Below are 20,569 nucleotides of genomic sequence, written 5' to 3' on the forward strand. Positions count from 1 at the left end.
AGGATTTCATAGAGGTAAGCTAGTGGCTGGCTGTTCTGCTTCTCTGACCTTTCAGCTTTCACCCCAATATCTGGCTCCGGGTTTTCGATTTATGAGACTGTTTAGCAATTCATGTTACATCATTCCCTTGGATTCTCAGCTGTTTCTTCTGTGTTCTGCCACTACCCTCCTCAGTAATGTATGCCTGTTGGTGGGGATCATCCCCCTCCCCAACCACGTTCATAGATCTTCAACTTTGGTAGGTGGGAACACACCTCTTTCCCTCAGGCCCAGACCCCTCTTCACATTTCCTCAGTTTAAGGGTGCTGTGGTTTGGATGTGGTTTGCACCCAAGGGTTTATGTGCTAGAGACTTGAGATGGTGGACCTTTAAGAAGTGAGGCCTAGAGGAAGGCAATTAGATCATTGGGGGCATCACCCTTAGTAGAGATTAAAGATGGTCTCTCAGGATGAGTGACTTTCCTCAAGACTAGGTTGCAGGGCTGAGGAGATGGCTCAGTTGGTAACACCACACAAGCATGATGGCTTAGTTCACATGTCCAGCATCCACAAAAACTAGGTGTGGTGGTATGTACCTATAACCCCAATGCTGGAGGGGCAGGTCAGGAAGCTCCCCGGATCTCCTTGGACTGACTAGTCTATCTGAATTGGTGAGCTCCAGGTCCAGTGAGAGACCCTGTCCCCCAAAATGAGGCGGAGTGTGACTGAGGAAGACAGCTGACTTCTGGTCTCCACACACACACATGCCTGTGCATCTGAATGTGCACATGCGCGCGCGCGTGCGCGCGCGCGCGCGCACACACACACACACACACACACATTACCTTGTTACAAAAGGTTAAATCTGCCTCTTAACTCTCTTAAGCCTTCTGCCTTGTCCTGTGACATCATTTGATGCCCTCTCCAGAGGCAAAGCTAATGGGACCACCTGATCTGGAACTTTCAGTTTCTAAAACTATGAACTAAATAGATCTTTTCCTTTTTAAGTACTCAGCCTCGAGTATTTTGTTTTAATGACAGAAAACAAACTAATCCAAACTACACTGTTTAGCTCTAGCTCTTCTGTGGATGGGTTCCCTAAGTGATCTGTTTCTTTGATCAACTACAGACAGTGTCTCCAGACCCTGCACCACAAAAGACAAGACTGTTAAGATCACCTCTTCCCTTTAAGGTTGGACTCGCCTCTGTTTCGAACCCAGCAATGATTCACGTTTTTCTCCTTACTCCTGCCCATTCTCAAGTCAAGTCCCAGAAAGCAGTGGGTGAGAGGGGAGGATTCGGGTCCTTTCCTGTCTAAATGATCTCTCTCCCCCACTCCCTCCTTCTCCCCGCTCTCACTTTCTAGTTCTTTCTCTGTGTGTGGATATGGATGTCTGATGTCTTCTTCAATTGCTTCCCCCCCTCCCCCGTATCTCTTTGAGACAGGGTCTCTGTGCATCTTTTAATTTCATCATTTCTCTTTCCACCTTCTGCTTCTTCATCCTGGTAAAATTCCTTAAAGTCATCTCCCAGTTCCTTTACCACGCTCTCTGCCCAGAGCCTGGGCTTTGTTCTTAGAGCGCCCTCGCCTCACTGTCCAGGATGTGGCATTGTCCTGGATATCTTTGGGGAGATCAAGGATGTCTTTTTGGCCTCTTGTTTTGCAGTAGTTTTCTCTATGGCCATTTAGCCTGACAGTTCATCTTGTTCTTTTCCCTCCAGGTAGGTTCAGTTACCCTTGGTTGCAGGATCATATTCACACTGAAAACAGTTCAAAGCTGGTAGGGGTTCTGTATCTGAAGATGTTGGAGACGGTGCTGCAGGATGCCCATGTTTTTAACTGGGGGTGCTGTGGGCTCTAGAAGGAAGGACTGTCTGATGTCCCTGCCTTGCTCTCTTCATCTGACACCAAATGCTTGCTTGGGGGAGCTGCAGGGTGTGGATCGGACTGTATGGTTTTGTTTTTTTTTTTTGTTTTGTTTTGCTTTCTCTCTTCAGTTCTGGAGGGGGAGGTCGGTCTACCCCGAGACCTCATGCAGACTAGGCCTGTACTCCAACATTGATCTCCAGCCACGCCTTGATGGCTCATGGTCACTTACAACTGATTCTCGTCTTTAGGGCCATGCCCCTGCCCACTGCTCCTGGTTTTAGAATTTTTGGAGGGGACCTTGTTGTCCTGTCCTTGACTCAGCCCCTCTTTTTTCTGTGGGCCTGTTGAGAATTCTCTTCCACAGAGACACCCTCCCTGTCACTCTGTTTATTCTGGTAAGTTTGAATGATTTTGTTTCTCTTCTGGAATGTTGGTGATGCCATGAGAGAAAGGAGAGACAGTTTGGGTCAGCCCTTCATCTTTAAGGTGAAGATGGTTCTGAATCAGTAAAGCAACCTATAGTGCACTTTTATACACGTGACTCCATTTGCTCTCCCGAACAACCTTTGAGATGTGCAGCGCCCAGGGTGCAAGAGCCACCTCACAGATGAAGCAGCCGAGTCTCCCGAGAGATTAAATGACTTACCCAGGTCACATTGTGAGTTGGGGATGGAGCCAGAATTCAAGGCTGGGTGTCCAGCTCTGACCTTGGTCTAGGATGTGACAAGGGCATAGGAAATATCCGGAATAAGGTCTGGATGCTCAGGACAGTCAAACGTTGGGCACCTGGCCTGGCCTGTTGGCAGAACTGCGTTTCTCTGAAGTGTGTGAGTCAATAGTGGATCCTGCTCTAGGGGGCTGTGAATTGTGGGAGGGAAGGGGAGAAGAGCAGTGGGTGAGCCAGGGTGCTGCTGGGTGATAGCACCTCTCCTCTGATGTCCTGTGGGCTGAGGGGGTGGGGCTGCTGTGGGAGGTTTGGGAAAGCTACAAGAAGGCTTGCTTTCGGCAGGCTTTCTTTACCAAGAATGCTCCTGCCTCAGGGCCTTTGTACTCACTCTGACTGAGCTACAATTTCCCCAGATAGTCATGTGACTCTACATTATTTCAAGATTCTGTGTAAAGCATCCCTCCTCAAGAGGGAAAAGTCACTTCCCTAATCCTTTGCTCTACTTTTCTTCATAATGTTTACCGTTCCCAGACAAGGCAGTCTATATTTCTTTCCAACATGTCTTTGTTGTTGTTCTGGAATCTCCATACAAGTAGGGAGATGCTGTGCTTACTACTGTATTTGTATGTCTGGCCATGTAGAGGTGTTTGATAAGTAGAGTGGATTTGAACTCAGATTCAACAGGGAACTCATTAGTCTGTTACTATACTCAACTCATTCTTTCCAAAACCTGCTGTGTATCTCAGTGCAGAGTTAAGGAGGAACTCAGGGTGATTCCTGCCCTGTGGTATTTATCATATAGGGAGAAAGATCAATGGTGTAGAAAGAGAGTGTGTAGGCTTTACAAAAAGTACAGGGGCTAGGAGAGAGCCTAGTCAAATCGGTTCAACAATAACAACAACCTAGGCCACTTCCTGTGCGCCATGCACCTGCCCAGTTTGTGATTGTGTTATCTTATTTAATAACTTTTACAGTCTACAAGGGGCTGGAGAGATGGTTAAGAGCACTGGCTGCTCTTGCAGAGAGGACTTGGGTTTAGTTACCAGCATCCACATGGAGGCTTACAATGGTCCTTAACTCCAGTTCCAAGAATTCTTCTGGCCATGCCAACATGCAGTGCATATACATATATGTAGGTAAAACACTCATACACCTAAAATAAAAATAAATTATTTTTTTAAAAAAATGATCATGGATGAGAAAACTGAGGCTCAGAGAGTTAATACCTGGCACAGCGTTCTGTGGTTAGGAAGTGTCTGATCTTCACCTCAGACCAAATTCTTGGATTCCGTCATCTATTTGTCCTGCATTTACCCCTTCCTCCATCTGCCATGTGTCCTCCCTGTAGGCAGTGAGTGGTTGGCCATGTTTGGGGACAAATGTTACTAGTTCTGGTTAAAGGAAGAGGTGAACCCTCTGCTCCTGGGGGCTAGTCACTTCCCACCCATGGTGGAGCTGGAGGAACCTCCTTAAGGGACCTTCTAAGAGCCCTGGATCTGTGGGTAGCTAAAGGGCCCCAGCTAGGACACTGAGCAGAGGCACATTGCTTACCTTAGGAAAGAGAAGTCCTGGCCATGCCTGTGCCGGAGTGCAATGTACACTCTGTCCTGTGTCCCCAGTGCTTGTGAGATTTCAGCAGAAATAAGGCTCCCACGGTCCAGTATCTCTGTGTGCAATATTCCTTTCTTGAAAAGAAACAATTTAGGAGAATATATTAAATGAGCTGAGAATTCTCAGAGTAAAAGAAAGTACTAGACTTTAACTCAGCTTTTCCAAATACATTTGGCCATAAATATATTTGGGTTTAAAAAAATTTTTTTAAACTGTGCTAGAGTTCCATGGGACACACTTTGGGAAGCAGGTCCCCTTGTACGTATTTTCCTCTTGTTTGATCTGCTTTGGTGTCCCATTCACAAAGGGCTAACTGTGGGAGCCGATTTTCAGGTTCCTAGTGGCTTTACCCAGCAGGTCTGAATAAAGAGGGATGATTGGATCACAGGCCTGAGTGCAGGTGTCTGAGATGGTCTGCACTTGGCTGTGCTAGGGGGAGGTCTTTTGCTCCACCCCTTGGTGTCTCTATAAATACCTTAGGGCAGAGACAGTCATGGCCCGTTGGAATAGGTTCCAGGCCCTCTCGAGGCTATCCTTTATTTTCTATCTGTTTATCTCCACACTCTAAATCCTTCTATCTAATATTTCCTGCTTCTCTCACTCAAGAACACTCAGGGGAGCTGTGGGGTTGGTGGGTAAACGCCCCGCAGCTAACACTATGAGGAAATGTGACCACCTGGCGACAATAAGGAGAGTCTCTTAGGGGGTGACAAGGGCTAGGGGAGCTCACTCCACACGTGCAGACACAGGAACTCAGGAGTGACTTGTCCCTAGTGGCACAGCCTGGGAACGGGGAACATCTTGACTGCAATGGGAAGAAATAACTAAGAAGAGCAGAAGGTGGTGGAGACACCACGGAAGCAGGTGGGTGGGACAGAGGGCTTGGAGCCGTGTGTGGCCTCCGAGGTTAGACCCTGTCTAAACAGGAGAGGTGAGCAGGAGGTGAGGACAGCTGGTGTTGGCACATCGCCCCACTTCATTGCCGATTGCTGTGATAAAGACTGGACGGAAGCAGCGTGGGGAGGAGAGGGTTCACTTCATCTCACAGTTCCAGGTTCACCATCGTGGGAAAGCAAGGCAGGAACTCAAGCAGGAACCTGGAGGCAGGAGCTGATGCAGAGGCCATGGAGGAGTACTGCTTACCCGCTTGCTCTCCATGGCTTGCTCAGCCCACTCTCTGATATCATCCAGTACCACCTGCCCCGGAGTGGCACCATCCACAGTGAGCCGGGCCCTCCCACATCAGTCACCAATCAAGAAAATACCTCACAGACTTGCCTACATGCCAGTCTGATGGAGGCGTTTTCTCAGTTGAGGTTCCCCCTTCCCAGATGACCCTAACTTGTGTCGACAGAAGCTAGCCAGCACATGCAGACGTGTGGTGCTGACATCCCAGGATGTGGCCCTGACTTGGGGGAGGGGCTCCCAACAGATTGGGCCCAACCATTTCCCCTCAAAATCCAACCAAGTAATATTGGAAAGACAGGAAGGGAGTTTAATAAATATGGCCCAGGTTAATTGTACTGGGGAAATGGAAGACATGAGCATCTTAGCATATCTTTGGAGCTCTGACATGGGTTTAAACAGAGGAAGAGCTGAGGTCAGTCGAGAGGTTTGTATGAATAAGCAGTCTGATCACTACCTCACTTCTGGTCCTGCTTGTCATGGATCGATTGTGGGAGAAGCCTGGAGTCTTTCAGATGATTGATACTGTTTAGGGGGCAGCCCTGGTTCCCCTCCTAAGGAGATTCACCACCAAGGCTCTGCTGTTTCTGGAATCCAAGGTAATTGCAGATTTAAGGTAGTGACTGGCAACTTCTAGATGCTGTCTCAAGGGGTCTGGGACAGAATATTATAAAACTTGATGCTCCAAGGCCTGATGTCAGGGCTGAGGAATGGCTCAGCCATCGAAGTGCCTGCCTTGCAAGCATGAGGAGGGGGCACGAGCATTTAAAAAGCCAGGTTTGGTGGTGCACATTTGTGATCCCAGTGCCGCACAGGCAGAGATGGATGTCCCTGGAGCTTGCTGGCAGCTACGTTAGCCTAATCAACGAGTTCTAGGTCAAGGAGAGACCCTGTCTCATATGCACACACAAAAGATATATAGCACCCAAGCATGATGGAATAATGCCCAGGTTATCCTCAGATGCGCGCGCGTGCGCGCGCGCGCGCGCGCGCACACACACACACACACACACGAAACATTTCTCCACAGAGGCAGCCCTCAGGTTCCATAGGATTTCCTTCTTTAGTCTTTTTGAGACAGGATCTTGCTATGTAGCCCAATTTGGCCTCAAACTTGAAGTCCCCTTATACCAGCCTTCCAAGTGCTGAGGTAGCAAGCATGTGTAACCACAACACTCAGTTCCATCATTTTTGGTTTTGATTTAGTTCATTCATTCATTCATTCATTCAACAAACCAACCACATTTATCAAGTATCTACATTTGCCAGTACCGAAACTTTATCAGAATGTACTATTATAAATGTGTACTAATAAATTTATTATTTACATACTAATTCTTTTGTGGGTTTCAGTGCAAGGGAGAATCCCGTCTATTTAGACGTTGTTCCCTTCCCTGAGGGTGCTTGGGAACAGCCAGCATCGTAAGGCCTGGAGGTGTTCAGAGAGGCTAGTCTCTCTTCTCCTCCTGACCTACACTTGAAAAGGGGGTGCCATGGTCATGAGCCTGTGCTGTGCGCAGTGCATGGTTTGGGCAGACGTCCGATTTGGAAGTGGTCTTGTTTCACTTATAGACTGTGGTTTCTAGGAGGACGGTGCCAGCCTTTGAGGGGAAGCACATAGGAGAGGTCTACTTGCTTGAGGCGAGAGTAGTTAAGATGTGGGATGACTAAGAATGTAGGTTTGTAGTGAGTGTGTGTGGGAGTGTGGGGTTTTTGTTTGTTGTTGTTGTTACAGGGTCCCATTTTGTAGTGCAGCCTGGCCTCAGGCTCACTGTGTGGCTCAGGCTGGCTTTGAATGCGTAGTCTTCCTGCCTCTGTCTCCTGGGCGTTGGGGTTAGAGGTGTGCACCCCCACAGCCGGACACGGGAGATTCCGAGAAACACAGCACCCGTGCATGGCCATACCAGGTGGGGTAGGGTGGAGTTCCATGCCCACCAGAGGCAAGAGTGAGGGGCAAGCCCGGGTGAGGTCTTTGGGAGGTAGGCTTAGGATCAGCTAGCTTGAATAATTTGGGCTGGCTCTAAGGCTCAGGTCTGATGCCTAATCCAGGCAAGATTAAGGTAGGGGACAGTGGCTGGCCAAGGGCTGGCTGGCTCTGCACAGTTTGCACACGAAGGGCCGCTCTTGGGTTTCTGCGCTTCCCTCAGGAATGGACCTCACGTCAAGGATAAGGAAAGCAGCCTACCGGCCTCTGATTTGGCGTACAGGGGTGGGGGAGGGGAGGGCCTTTGGAAACAGGGGCTGGCACATGGTGCGACCTGACCTTCTCATCTCCTCCCGCTGCTCCCACAGGGTGAAGCAGTCTGAGCTGTTTGACAGATGGAAGAGCCTCCAGATATGCAAGTGGGCGATGGACACCTCTGAAGCCAACCTGTTCAAGTATGCATTGTCGTCTGCCTGCCTACCTCGTGGCATGGGTCCCCACTGGCACCTCTCCAAATACCCATCATCTGTAACACCTGGTTCTCAGTGGGCATCCGCCTGGAGCTGGCCCCAAGGGCCTTAGGCATGTGAGCAAGGCCAGCTCCCGCTCAGCCAATGGCCCCCCATGCTTTGCTGTGGTCCTTGCCGTGCGTAGCCTTACAAGGTTGGGGCTGTCACGTCTAGCTCAGGCTGGTGTTCACTAAGGCTCCTAGGAGGGAGGTACCCACTTAAGATCTCTCCATAGCCCTTATAGTCTCACTGCCCCACCTCCCCATCCTGGGACAGTGGCTCTGCCCACCTTCTTAGAGGGCCCCATGTCCATCATGCTTCTGCCTGATATCTGAGCCTGGTGGTTGACTTTTTAAATTGCTCTCTGACCACAATGAACAGATAGTAAGCTCCGGAAGAGGCAGTAGCTGTATTTCCAGGCTCTTGTGGGAACCAAACAGATGAGAGACATCCATAACTGCTTGTTCGTTAATGATGAGCTGTGGAGTTTTCTCCATTGCTAGCCTACCGACAGCTTGAGGTATCATTCCAGGGCAGGTAGACCTTACACTAGGAAATTGATGTGGTTCTGGCGACTGGTGTCTACACTGGGTTTCAGCCACTCGGGTTCAAGTTGAAATGTCCTGAGGAGCTACTGACATGAAGGGACCCTGTAAAGGAGGCTGTCGAGAGTGGGCGTCACCAAGCATTTGTACTTTCATTATCAAGACTTTCTTCAGTTCGTGGTGATTCCAGGCCAGGAAGTTTGCTCTGTTCTTCTGTTCTTCTCCCCACCTCCCTTCGCTTCTTCTCTTCCCTTCCTCTCTCTTTCTCTGTCTGGACAGGGTCTAACTGTGCAGCCTACATTAGCTTCAAACTCCTAATCCTGCCTCTCACTCCCAAGTGCTGAGGTTACAGGTGTGTAGGGATAGGAGTATAAAGCCTCACACTTTTAGAAATATAACAATTTGATATAATGAGCCCCAGTGAGCAGGTATGAGAAGCCCCAAGGAAGCTGCAGAATTCTAGCCCTGGTCTGAGGAGATCCACCTGCCCTGAAAGTTCTAGTGGGCCTGGGCAAAGGGTCAGAGCATGCCGAACAGACCCAGGATCTATCCCCCACCCTCCCCCCCGGACGTATGCCTTTATGTTCTTCCCTCTAGATGTCCCCAGGGCAGGAGAGGCTTGAACACGTGGATGCTGATCAATAGCATGGACAGAATGAGCCAGTGAGGTGTGCCAGGATGTGGGTCAGGCTGAATTGGGACAGAGGTCTCACAGGGGGGACTCCCATCAAAAACAATGCTAACATGACAGGACAAGATAAATCAATAGAAACGCAGAGCTCCGTTTGTGAGCCAGCTCTGTGAGGTGAGGCTGTGGGGGAGAGCTTATTGGGAGCAGAGAGCCCTGTGGGGAGCAGAGAGCCCTGTGGGGAGCATAGACCCTCGGGCTAAGGATGTGGAGTGGACTTAGGTGTGGGGAAAGAAGGTGCCATCGGACCTTGTTGTGTTCCGGACAGAAAGGCCTTAGGACCATTAGTTGCCTCTGTTTGTTCTCACTTCAAACTTCTGGAAAATGGAATGCTCCTCCATCCAGGTTGGTGGGAACCTGGTGCCGTGCAGGGGTGAGGTACTGGCATTCCAGGTACAGGAGAGCCGTCCTCCATCCTGCTGCTGCAAACTTGCCATTCTGGTTCACAAACTAGGCGCATGTCGGCTTGTTTCATATGGGGGTGTTCTCCAGTTGGCAGACAAGACTGTTTCTGCATTTACAAAGCTGAAGGGTTCAGACAACGGTTTGTAATGCTGACCTGTGGCTCCTCAGGTGCCAGGCTTCAGCCTTTCTTTGGAAGCCTTAGTCACATTCTAAAATCCAATTCTCCACAGATAGGCTACTCTATGACTAGCAGCCAGCAGGTTTCCCAGTAAAGATTTCTCAGCAAGATGTGAAATCATAAAAAAGGTCATTTAACCTTTACATTTAACCTTTTGGCTCAGACAAGCTGGAGTCACAGAATTATAGAGGGTCAGAAACAGAAGGGCCACCCCTGCATTTTATATATGAAGAAACTGAGGCCTAGAATAGAAAGACACTTGCCTGGGACCCACAGCCTCGGGCCACAGAGAAGAAAACAGAGTCCAGGCCTCTGGATGCTAAGTGCTAACTCATATTTCCACCTCAGAGCTCATGAGAACACTCCAGACCTCCTCCTGGACCTGCCAGTGGTCATTGGTAGCAGGAGCCACCTGGACCCTGGGGGCATTGGGCTTGGAGCTGTGTGTACTCCAGACCTCCTGAGCCTGCTGGGGAATGTGTGGGGGCGTGTGAGGGAAGATTGTGTGTGTGTGTGTGTGTGTGTGTGTGTGTGTGTGTGTGTGTGTGTGTGTAAGAGAGGGAGAGGGAGAGGGAGAGGGAGAGGGAGAGGGAGAGGGAGAGGGAGAGAGCTCACAGGACTTTGTGGGGGGTCATCACAGGGCTCTGTGGAGGAGGTCCATTCTCCCAGGGCTTCCTGGACACTGCAGGGGACTGAGCCTGGGGCTGTGTGTACTCTAGTCTAACTCAAGGAGGCAGTGATCTGTGCCCACAGCCATAGGCAGAGCCCATTAGGTTTTCAAGCAGGGGCAAGGTTGCCCAGGAGTTAACCCTTTCAAGAGCATTCTTGGAAAGTCCTGAAGAAGAGAAAAACAGGTTGCTTCAACAGCCCCGTTTCCCTCGGGCTTTTTATTACATATTTTATATTATTTTAAATCTGGTGTCTGAGCTTTAATTCCTCTTCAGCTCAGCTTTGAGTGTGTTTGAGACAAAAATGTCAGGACCTTTTCTCCTTCCTTCCTTCCTTCCTTCCTTCCTTCCTTCCTTCCTTCCTTCCTTCCTTCCTTCCTCCCTCCCTCCCTCCCTCCCTCCCTTCCTTCTTTCCTTCCTTCCTTCCATCCTTTCTCCCTCTTTTCCTCCCTCCCTCTTTTCTTTCTATACTGAATTCCTGAAACATCTTTCAGGAGCCATGCTCCACTTTCTGAGAAAGACATCTGGCACCAACCCAGTGTCCCCATTCTGCCCCTGCCCTTTCTCTAAGCCAACTTCTGACTGTCTGACACGACACTTTGGGTGACCATACACGCTTGGCTTATAGTTTGGTAAGGGGAAATCTCTGTTGAGTGTTAGCCATGGGGGCCGAGACCCTAAAGAGCTCTGGCTTCAGGTTGATGGATGAGTGGAGGGGAGAAGGTGAAGAGCATGTCCCAGAGCACTGAACTCTGAGGGGGAGCCTTGCTGTCACTGAGTGGGCGTTGGTTAAGGCCTGGCTGGTGTGACCGTCACAGGGTGGTTTGTACAAGTCTGTGCTGAGAGCTAGGTGAGGTTTAGAGAGGTATAGGACCTGGTATCCGGCTTTCCTCCCAGCCTGAGAAGGCAGGTGTAATGACTTAAAAAAACAAACAAACAAACAAACAAACAAACAAAAACCGAAAGTAAGGTGAAGTGGGTACCTTTCAGCGGGCCCCGCCAAGGTATGCCACCAAGTAAAAATGCCATGCACAACAGAGTTGGTGCAAGAGGTTTATTGGGGGAGGTGGGAGGGGGAGAGTGAAAGGCTGTGTTGGGGTGGGGACATGAGAGAGGCAGGCAAACAGAGAGAGAAGAGGGGAGAGACGAGGAATAAGAGAGGCAGGAGATCAAGCTGTGCTTGGGCGCTTTTAAGGGGTGCACATGTCACACAGCTGGGGTTGAAAGGCACCTGGTGACAGGTGATGACGTAACTGCCCTGGCAGCGAGGCAGGCTGCTGCTGCAGCTGCTGCAGCTTTGAGAACTAACTGCAGGTGATTAGCACGTGATTAGTCTGTGCCAGAGCCTTCAAAGACAAGAGCCATCATGGAAGTGTGGCAGCCAGAGCCTTCCCATGGGCAGCTAACCTGGGTCCTAGAGAGACAGAGAGGCCCAGGTACAGGGGGGGATGCTGAGGGGGTGGGGAGGAAGTGGGCATGGGAATGAGATGGAAAGAAGGGGCCCTTCTAAGCTCTGCCAAGTGTCACCCTATCTTCATGCCTAGCAGGTCCACCTTGTCCAGGTGCTGCAACGCCCCTGGCTTTCTCTTCACCACCCAGAAGAACACTCCAATTGAGACGAATCTCAGGTATGAGGTGGAGTCCAGTGGCTTCTATCACATCAATCAGGAGATCTTCCAAATGTTTCCCAAGGTGCGCCCCCAACATGGTTGTCTGGGAGGGAGCTGGTGGTCAATGCCAACTAGCTATGGGTATATGATTTGGGGCAAAAAGAGGTTAAAGTTCTGCCTAGTTAAAATTCTAAAATTCGTGCTGAGGACATTCCACAGCTATCTAGAAGAGGGATGAATTGTAGCTTGATCCCGAGTCAGGCACAAGAGAAAAACACACTGGAAGCATGCGAGCACCAGAAAGCAGGCCCAGCACGGAGCCAGGCCTGAATGTCAGCCACATCAGATAACCTTGGGGTCGTTGGCAAGAACACCTTTTCTTAGCATTTATTGGTTATACATAATGATTGGTTTTATTACACCATTTTCGTACATGGCTATGATGTATTTTGATCATATTCCTGCCACTTCCCACCACCACCTTCTCTTGTTCCCTTCCCATGCCCCTCCATTCCCAATCACTCTCCTCTCATCCTTTTTTCTTCAGTAATTCAATGGGTTTTATTGGAATTGCATACAGGAGCATGGGCAATTTTCCCATGAGCACCCTGCTGAAGAAAATATCTCTCCATCCCTAGCAACCATTAACTACCTATAGATCCTCAGGGAGGGCTGGGGCTCGTAAGTCCATCCCCATTCCATAACAGCATGTCGACTGGTCCAGTCTCGTATGATAATCACAGCTACTGCAGATTCAAGAGTGCCACCATCAAGCCTTGACCAGATGCCCAGAAGACAGCATTCTGCCACACTCCACCCTGTCCTATGGCTCTTCCACAGTGCCCTTTCCCCTTTCCACAATGTTCCCCGAGATTTGGAGAAGGTGATATGGATGTCCCATTTATGGTTGGCCATAAATGATCACTTATTCTCAGCACTTTGTCTAGTTATTAATATCTGAGATGACATACACTGCCCACTGCAAAAGGAATCTCTCTGAACAAAGCTGGCAGAGATACTTAGGGACACGTGGAATTCTTAGACGGCTATTTGATGGGCACATCATGTCCATTTAGTATGTCAACTGCTACAGATTCCTCCCTGGGCCTTAAGACCTCCCCAGCCATGAGCTTTTGACCAGGCTGTAGTATCCAATGTGAATTCTCTTCTGTGCTGTGGGACTCAGTTAGAACATGGTTAGTTTCCACAACAGACTTGACACTACTATTCCAGTGGGCTCATCTCGCCTGGCCAGTTGTTAGTGTAGCACTTGGGTGATCTTTTTCTCCCATTAGGATTTTAGTCTCTATCTATGACACTGGGGTTCAGAGCAGTCTTAGCTTTGGTTGCTTATACTACATCTACGATATCGGAGATGTTGTATGAAGGTGGATTGGTCAGTGATAGCAATAGTAGCTCCCTGCCCATGGGCTACCAAGTGAGGGGGGTCCACATTCATGACCCGTTTAGATCACTGAGTCTGACAGCTGGCACAGCTCCAAGTTCTGGACTTGGGGAAAAAGATACAGAAATTGTGCCTTTGGCTGGTTCAGATGGTTCTGTGGTATTGGGGTGGTGTGGCTTTGGCAGAGAGGCAGGGGGCAAGGGTGTGTCCATGGCTATGTTCTGGAAGGCGAGCTCCAGGATACCCTGCATGTTTTAGCGGGTCAGGGGAGGTGCTAACAGGATAAAACAAGAATCTCTCTGTATGTCCCATTGCTGGTACCAGAGTGATATGGCAAGATGTGGTCTCAGGGAATGAGCCAAAGGTACAGCACAGTGCTGGTGTTGAACTGCCTTCACCAAGTGAGTGTTCGAGGTGGGTGGTGGATAAGCTTTCATCTTAAACAGGTCACAGCAGCATGTGACGTAGCCTGGGCCGGCCTGTGGGTCCTTGGAGAGCCAGGGCATGAATTGCTGAGGTCAGGAGACACAGCAGGGTCTCTGCACCTTTCTCTGGGAAGGACCAGATAAGTAAACAGCCTTGTCACCGTCACCACCACCACTTGCCACCGTGGTCCCCTCATGAAAATGGCCACGATCATGAGTAAACTAAAGAAGGAGGCTTTGTCTCAGTGGCACAGACATCAGAAAGTTTATGTGATGTTCACAAGTCACACGTCTTACTGGAGTGGCTTCAGACCATTTAAAAAATATAAATAAATGTTAGTCTCAGCTTGCTGGCCATACAAAAATGGCGGTAGACCAGATGTGGCCCATGGCCATGATTTTCTAGCCCCTGAGTCATGGCACACAGCAGCTTTCCTTAGCATAGTGGTGTCTCTGGGGCTTTAAAGGGTCAGCATTCCAGCTTCTTGCCCACCCAGAGATTCTGATTCTGTGGCTGTTAGATGGAGCCTAGAAATGGCTGTTTCCAAATAGTCCTTCATTTGCACGTCTAGGACACACTCGTGGTTAACACAAGAAACCCCCAGTGACTTTTCCTAGGACTACTGTGGCTCATTCTGTTTCTCCCCCTATTGCCTCTGAGACTGAAGTGCTCTCCCTGTCCTGGCACCCTGGACCTGTCCCCACAGGGGAAGTGGGTCACAGACTCAAGTGTGCCGCAGAGGGCCATGACAGCTGCTTTTGATTGAGCCCAATTCCTGATGCAGAGTGGGACCCTCAGCAATTGGTTGGCTGGTGGGTGCTGGGGGCAAAGCAGGCCTGCAGACCCCTTGGTGTCAGCAATGGAAGGGGTCACCCAATGCAGCAAGCCTTTTCTTCCCCCTCCACATCTGTAAGTTGGGCTCCCTCGTCTCTCACCTTCAGGACAAGGCTGCCTTGTTGGGTAGAGCTCATAGAGGGGATATTTGAGGGGGGGGCAGAGATGAAGCCTCAGGTGAAGGTGGCGTGGCGTGGCGTTGGCTGTGACACCGTGCATGTACCTCTTCAGGAAATGCCCTACTACCGATCTCAGTTTAAGAAGTGTGCTGTGGTGGGCAATGGAGGCATCTTGAAGAACAGCGGCTGCGGGAAGGAGATCAACAGTGCCGACTTTGTCTTCCGGTAAGGGAGCTGCCTGGAGGTACATCTGTTGCCTCCGTGGCCCCCCTCTCTGAGCCCTTCCCCCACATTGCCCCCATCCCTGTGCTCTGCTGCCACCTTAAGCACACTTTCGAGATTCAGGGACCTCTTATGCTTCCAGCCCTATGGACTCTGGGGTCCCAGTTTCTACTTTTCAAAATGGAGAATGGGGTATGTGAAAGGCTAATGGCATTCTGGATGGGAGACCCTAAAACTAACATCCCTGTAGAGCTGGCAGTGACCCCAAAGCTCCCACTCCCTACATGGGTTGTCCCCACTGCAAACTCTGGTGGGAGGAGGGATGCCTGTGACTTCACCCAGGCTCTAAATGAGCCAGCGAGGGGTCTTTGCATTTCTCCGTTCTTATGGGGCACTCCCCTCTTTTCATGTGGGGATCCTTACTTTCCTCCTTAGCCCAGGCAGGGAGAATGAATTGAAAATGAAAGCTTCCAGGGCTGGGGAGATGGCTCACCAGTTAAGAGCACTGGCTGCTCTTCCACCACCTACACCCTTCCCCAGGCTCCTAAAGAATTTGGTGTCACTCTCAGGGGACATTTGACACCTGTCAGCTAGGTTGTCTGTCTTATGGGGACTGGAACCATAGACACTCTGTTGTTCAGTTTGCCTTATTTGGGGCTGTAGGAATTTCTTCCTGCTACTATGACAAACTACCAGGAAGCCAGTGGCTTGAACAGACAGGGTTTAAGGTCTCCCGCTCTGGGGATGAGATGTCCTGGTGGGATACGGTTAAGGTGGCAGTAGGACCTGGTCTCTTCCTGAACGCTCTAGGTGAGAGGCTGATGGCTTTTCCAGCTTTAGGCGCTGCCTGCGTCCTTTGCTCACACCAGCACGGCAGCGTCTCCTGCTCAATCTCTCTCTCTCTCTCTCTCTCTCTCTCTCTCTCTCTCTCTCTCTCTCTCTCTCTCTCTCTCCTTCTCTCTCTCTCTCCCCTCTCTCTCTGGTTCTATTGTCATCCCCACCCCATCTTTCCTTCCTCCCTCTCTTTCCTTCCTGTTTTTGAAACAAGTACTCAAAAAGTAGCCCAGGATGGTTTCAAACTGCCATCTTGCTGTCCAGCCTCCTGCGTGCTGGGATTGCCATCCTGTGCCACCGCACCCGCTTTACATGCTTCCTCTCTCCTTTGGGGATGTCTATTCTTGGTTGTCAACTTGACTTCATCTGGAATTAGTTAAAACCCAAGCAACTGAGTACCTGTGAGAATTTTTTTTTTTTTTTTCTTAATGAAATCATTTGAAGCGGGAAGACCCACTTTTCATAAGGATCTTTTGAGACGGGAAGATTCAACTTCAGTCTGGGCCACACCTTCTGCTGGCGGCCTTTCAAAGGACATGGAAGAAGGAAGCTTGCTCTCTTTGTTTGCTGGAAAGTCCATCCCTTCACTGGTATTAGAGCCTACTTCTTGGGGATTCTAGTGTAGACTGAAGAGCAGCTGAGACATCAGCCTCATGGACTGAACAACTACTGGATTCTTGGACCTCCCTTTGGTAGACAGCCATTGCTGGACAGCTGGACCACAGCCTGTAAGCCATTCTAATAAATTCCATAAACTTATATGTGACTCCCATAAATATGTATATGAACCTCACTAATACAGATTTTGGGACCAGAAGTGGTTCTAGAGCAACAGATATACAAGGATGAAAATTTTAAGTATCTAGAATAGGTTTTCCAATTTGCCGACACCCACAGTTACTGAAGCCTCTTCTAGAAGCTTGGGGAATACTGAAAGCCCAAGGTGTGAACTTTAAAAAAAAACTTTTTAAAAAGTTTATTTTATAAACTTAAGGAGACATGTATTTGATTATCCTGATTCACCAATTGTGAGAGACAACAGATTTGGCAACTCTGTATGTAAAACTTTGGACAATTTTTTGGAAAAAAAGGACAAGGATGATGCTGGGTGGTTGTCCCTAGCACCTCTGGATGAACTGACAAAGGAAAAGAATGAGCTCTGTGATAAAATTAACCAACTTGTAGCATCTCAGAATATGGGAAGGACAACAATGATGCTAATGAAACTGATGGGGTCTGGATGCACATGAATAGTCTAAAGGTTCCCAAGTGTGCCCTGGTAGAGAATCTTCTCTCTAGCAGCCTCAGAGCTCAAGTTGTAGAAAACCAATCTGAAGCCCTCACTATAAGGTTGGCTACATTACAGCGAAAACTCAAGTCCCCTCTTCTGAAGGTGTCAGTGGTTAAGGGAATGACATTAATTGATAAAGAAGGGGGTCCTGGAACTTGGGATGTAAATGTGTGAGAGAACCTTCCTAAAACTGAGAACTTTGAACCCTCAGATTCTCAAGGGTTTATCTCAACTGAGGAAGGAGTCTCTCCACCCTCGGCAGAAGATGTCTTCCCACCTCTATCCCCTGAAACATTGTCCTTTCCACCTTTGACTGAGGAAATTAATCCTCCATGGTCTGCTACACTGGCAGTGACATTCTCTGAAGAAGATGCCAGGCAAGACCATACTGATGAACCGCAGGCCCACCAAAAGTTGCCTTTAGACCTATAACCAGACTCAAGGCTAAGCAGGCCTAGAAGGGAGATAGAAAGTGTGGTCCATGAAGAAGTAAGCTCTACTACCAAAGAACTTAATGAGTTTGCTAATTCATTCAAGCAGACGTCTGGGGAATGTGTGTGGAAATGAATTTTAAGCGTGTGGGATAATGGCGGAAGAAACACAAAAGTGAATCAGGCTGAGTTTATTGACATGGGCCCAGTGAGTGAAGATTCTAAGTTTAACATGGAAATTTGCATAGTAAAAATGGTGTGGAAAGTTTGTTTGAATGATTGGCTGAAGCTTTTGTTAAAAGATGGTCTACTGAAAAGGCGTTGGAGATACCTGGTATACCTTGGTTTAGTGTTGATGAAGGGATTTTAAGGCTCAGGGAAACTGGAATCCTGCAGTGGGTCTGATGTGTAAAACCTAATCCTCCACAATGGGAAGGCCCAGAAGACACGCCCCTCACTAATCCTCTGAGACGCAAACGGGTGAGAGGGCAGTAGCCCATCTGAAGAGCTTTGTTGTCGCCCTTTTCCTTGCCTCAGACCTTAGGGTTGCAGATGCTGCTGCTCAGTTGGCTGCATTAAAGCAGTGGGTCTGACTGGGCTGCAAAGTACCAGGAGCAGCTGGCAGCACTGAATCACTAAAAGCAAGGTGATCCTAGTTATCTCCATGGGCAGCACACATAAAACAATGTCCCTAATGGCTTAGCCCGTAACAGGCAGCGCACACAAAGTGATTTTTATAGTGAAATGATTCCTATGGGCCTTTGGTACTGGCTAATCAACCATGGTGTTTCCAGACATGAAATAGATAAGAAGCCTACTGCATTTCTGTTTGATCTGTATAAGTGGAAATATTCTCAAACAAATGAATGAAAGGCTACATTGATGGCAAAAGTCAGTCTAGGCCCATGAACCAGTCTCCAGATGTGAGCCAGTCTCCAGATGTGAGCCAGTTTGCAGACCCAGAAGCTCTTGAATGAAGGAAGGCCAGGTTCCCCCGAGGAAAGACCTTGATTAAATATCTAAGAGTTTTATGTTAGCCTTTCTCCTGTCCTTACCCAGAGGTACCTGTGGCCTTTTCCAAGAGGGAAAGGAAAGAATTAGATTTTCTAGGGTCTAGGGTCTATGGGATACTGGTTCTGAATTTATGCTAATTTGGGAAGACTCCAAGAAACATGGTTACAAGAAGTTGCCACAGTGTTTCTTGGGCTCCCTCTTAGGTTTATCTATCTGTCTATCTATCTATCTATCTATCTATCTATCTATCTATCTATCTATCAATCATCTCTCTCCTCTCTCTCTCTCTCTCTCTCTCTCTATATATATATATATATATATATATATATATATATATACATACCTACCTATCTGTCTATCCATCCAACTATCTATCTATCTATCTATCTATCTATCTATCTATCTATCTATCTATCATCTCTCTATATATATGTATATATATATATATATATATATATATATACACACACATACATACCTATCCGTCTATCCGTCTATCCATCCATCCATCCATCCATCCATCCATCCATCCATCCATCCATCTAATCTCTCTATCTATTCTATTCCTCTAGAAAACCCTGACTAGCAGACTAAAGCACCTTTCTTGTCATATCACATTTTCTTTGTAACGGCTCTTGTGATTTCCCTGGACCCACTCGGACAATCCAGAACTGTCTTCCCATTTCAGGATCCTTAGTGTATTCCCAGCTATAGTGTCCCTTCTGCCAATTAAGGTGCATGTTACCCAGTTTTAGAGGTTAGGGTGTTGTTGCCTTGGTGACTCCACATTGCTACCTCAGGGGCTTTCTGCAGTCCACACTGCACACACTTGTGCAACTTTGCACCTCAGTGTTGTATTTCCAAGGGGTGTTGGGGTGTCTCTGAATGTCATACAAGTATTTGGTCCCTCTGCCAGCTGACTTTTGCTAATTTCTGCCCTTAGCTCAAGCATTGCTTCCTCAGAGAAGCCCCGAGTCCCCAGACAAGGGGATGCTCTTGTATCTTCCTGCTCAATGTCATACCATTCCAGAGATGTGGAGATGACCAAAGCTTTCAAGGACATGTTTTCAGTGATAGTTTCAACATCTCCATGGTTGTAACTTCAGTGAGACCAAGGATTGGAGTTTTTTTGCTCTTCTGTTTCTGATAAAGGGCAGAAGGACCTTTGCTTTAGCCGGCCCTCGATGTCCTGCCCAGCTGGTAGCCTCGGCCTCTCTCTGACCTGTAACCATATCCTTTCCTCTCCTACTCCCAGCCACTTGAAGATAACTGTCCACCTAACTATGTGAGGCTTTCTCTCTGCAGGTGCAACCTGCCCCCCATCTCAGGGCAGTATACCACAGATGTGGGGGAGAAGACAGATGTAGTCACTGTGAACCCCAGCATCATCATTGACAGGTCAGTGGTCCTTTTTCTAGACACCTGTGGTCTTTTTTGGTGGCCACCAGTCACCTACAACCATTGGGCACTGGGAACATGGTTGGTCCTGATTGAGATGTGCCGACTGTCTACATGAGGCATTCACTGGGTGTCAAAGATTTAATACATACAAAGGGACTTAACATATCTTATTGATTTCTACATTAATCACATGCTAAAATGATAGTATTTTTATATTTGGTTAAATAAAATATGAAAATTATTTTTTAATAACTTCCCTGATTTCTTGTTAATTCTATACACGGGGCCTGCATCATGTTTCTTTTGGGCAGTGCAGGTCTGAGCAGGTGTTTGTTACCTACAGGTGGTCAGGGACACTTAAGGTGGGCTGGGGGCAGGCCATGGGGGTGTGATCCAGGTATGGGGGTGTGATCATGTAAAGATCTCAGTTCTCACTTGGCTGCCCTCTGTGACTCTAGTGTGTTGAAACCCCAATGCTGCACATAGTTAGCCTGGCTAGAGTGTGGGTAAGAGGGACGGGAGAAGAGGAGGAGTTGCTAAATTACATCAGATACCAATAGCCGAGAGCCTTCAGAGAGCAGAGATTGCTGCAGAGGGTTAGATGGTCACTGGAAAGGACATGTAGGCAGAAGCCAAGATGTCAAGGAGAGGCCTAGCCAGTCCCGAAGGCTGGGTCAGACGGTCACTCCCAATCTTAGGGGAAACAGCAGGGAAGTGATGTGAGGCTCCGTTACCCAGCCACGGCCTCCGTGCC

General features: G+C 48.6%; 1 protein-coding gene across 4 annotated transcripts in view; it reads left to right on the top strand.

Moving 5' to 3' along the window:
- Nucleotides 1–20,569, top strand: part of St8sia5 (ST8 alpha-N-acetyl-neuraminide alpha-2,8-sialyltransferase 5) — a 69,183-nt gene that overhangs the window by 43,879 nt on the left and 4,735 nt on the right. For 2 of the 4 annotated variants that reach the window (XM_028871971.2, XM_028871973.2), the window contains 4 exons: nucleotides 7,604–7,690; nucleotides 11,773–11,920; nucleotides 14,735–14,847; nucleotides 19,720–19,812. In XM_028871971.2, coding sequence (XP_028727804.1) covers nucleotides 7,604–7,690; nucleotides 11,773–11,920; nucleotides 14,735–14,847; nucleotides 19,720–19,812 — 441 coding nt within the window. The remainder of the gene's footprint in view (nucleotides 1–7,603; nucleotides 7,691–11,772; nucleotides 11,921–14,734; nucleotides 14,848–19,719; nucleotides 19,813–20,569) is intronic. The other 2 variants (XM_028871972.2, XM_028871974.2) reach the window with 1 other exon arrangement.

Source organism: Peromyscus leucopus, chromosome 19 (assembly GCF_004664715.2).
Source record: "Peromyscus leucopus breed LL Stock chromosome 19, UCI_PerLeu_2.1, whole genome shotgun sequence".
Taxonomy (NCBI): Eukaryota; Metazoa; Chordata; class Mammalia; order Rodentia; family Cricetidae; genus Peromyscus; species Peromyscus leucopus.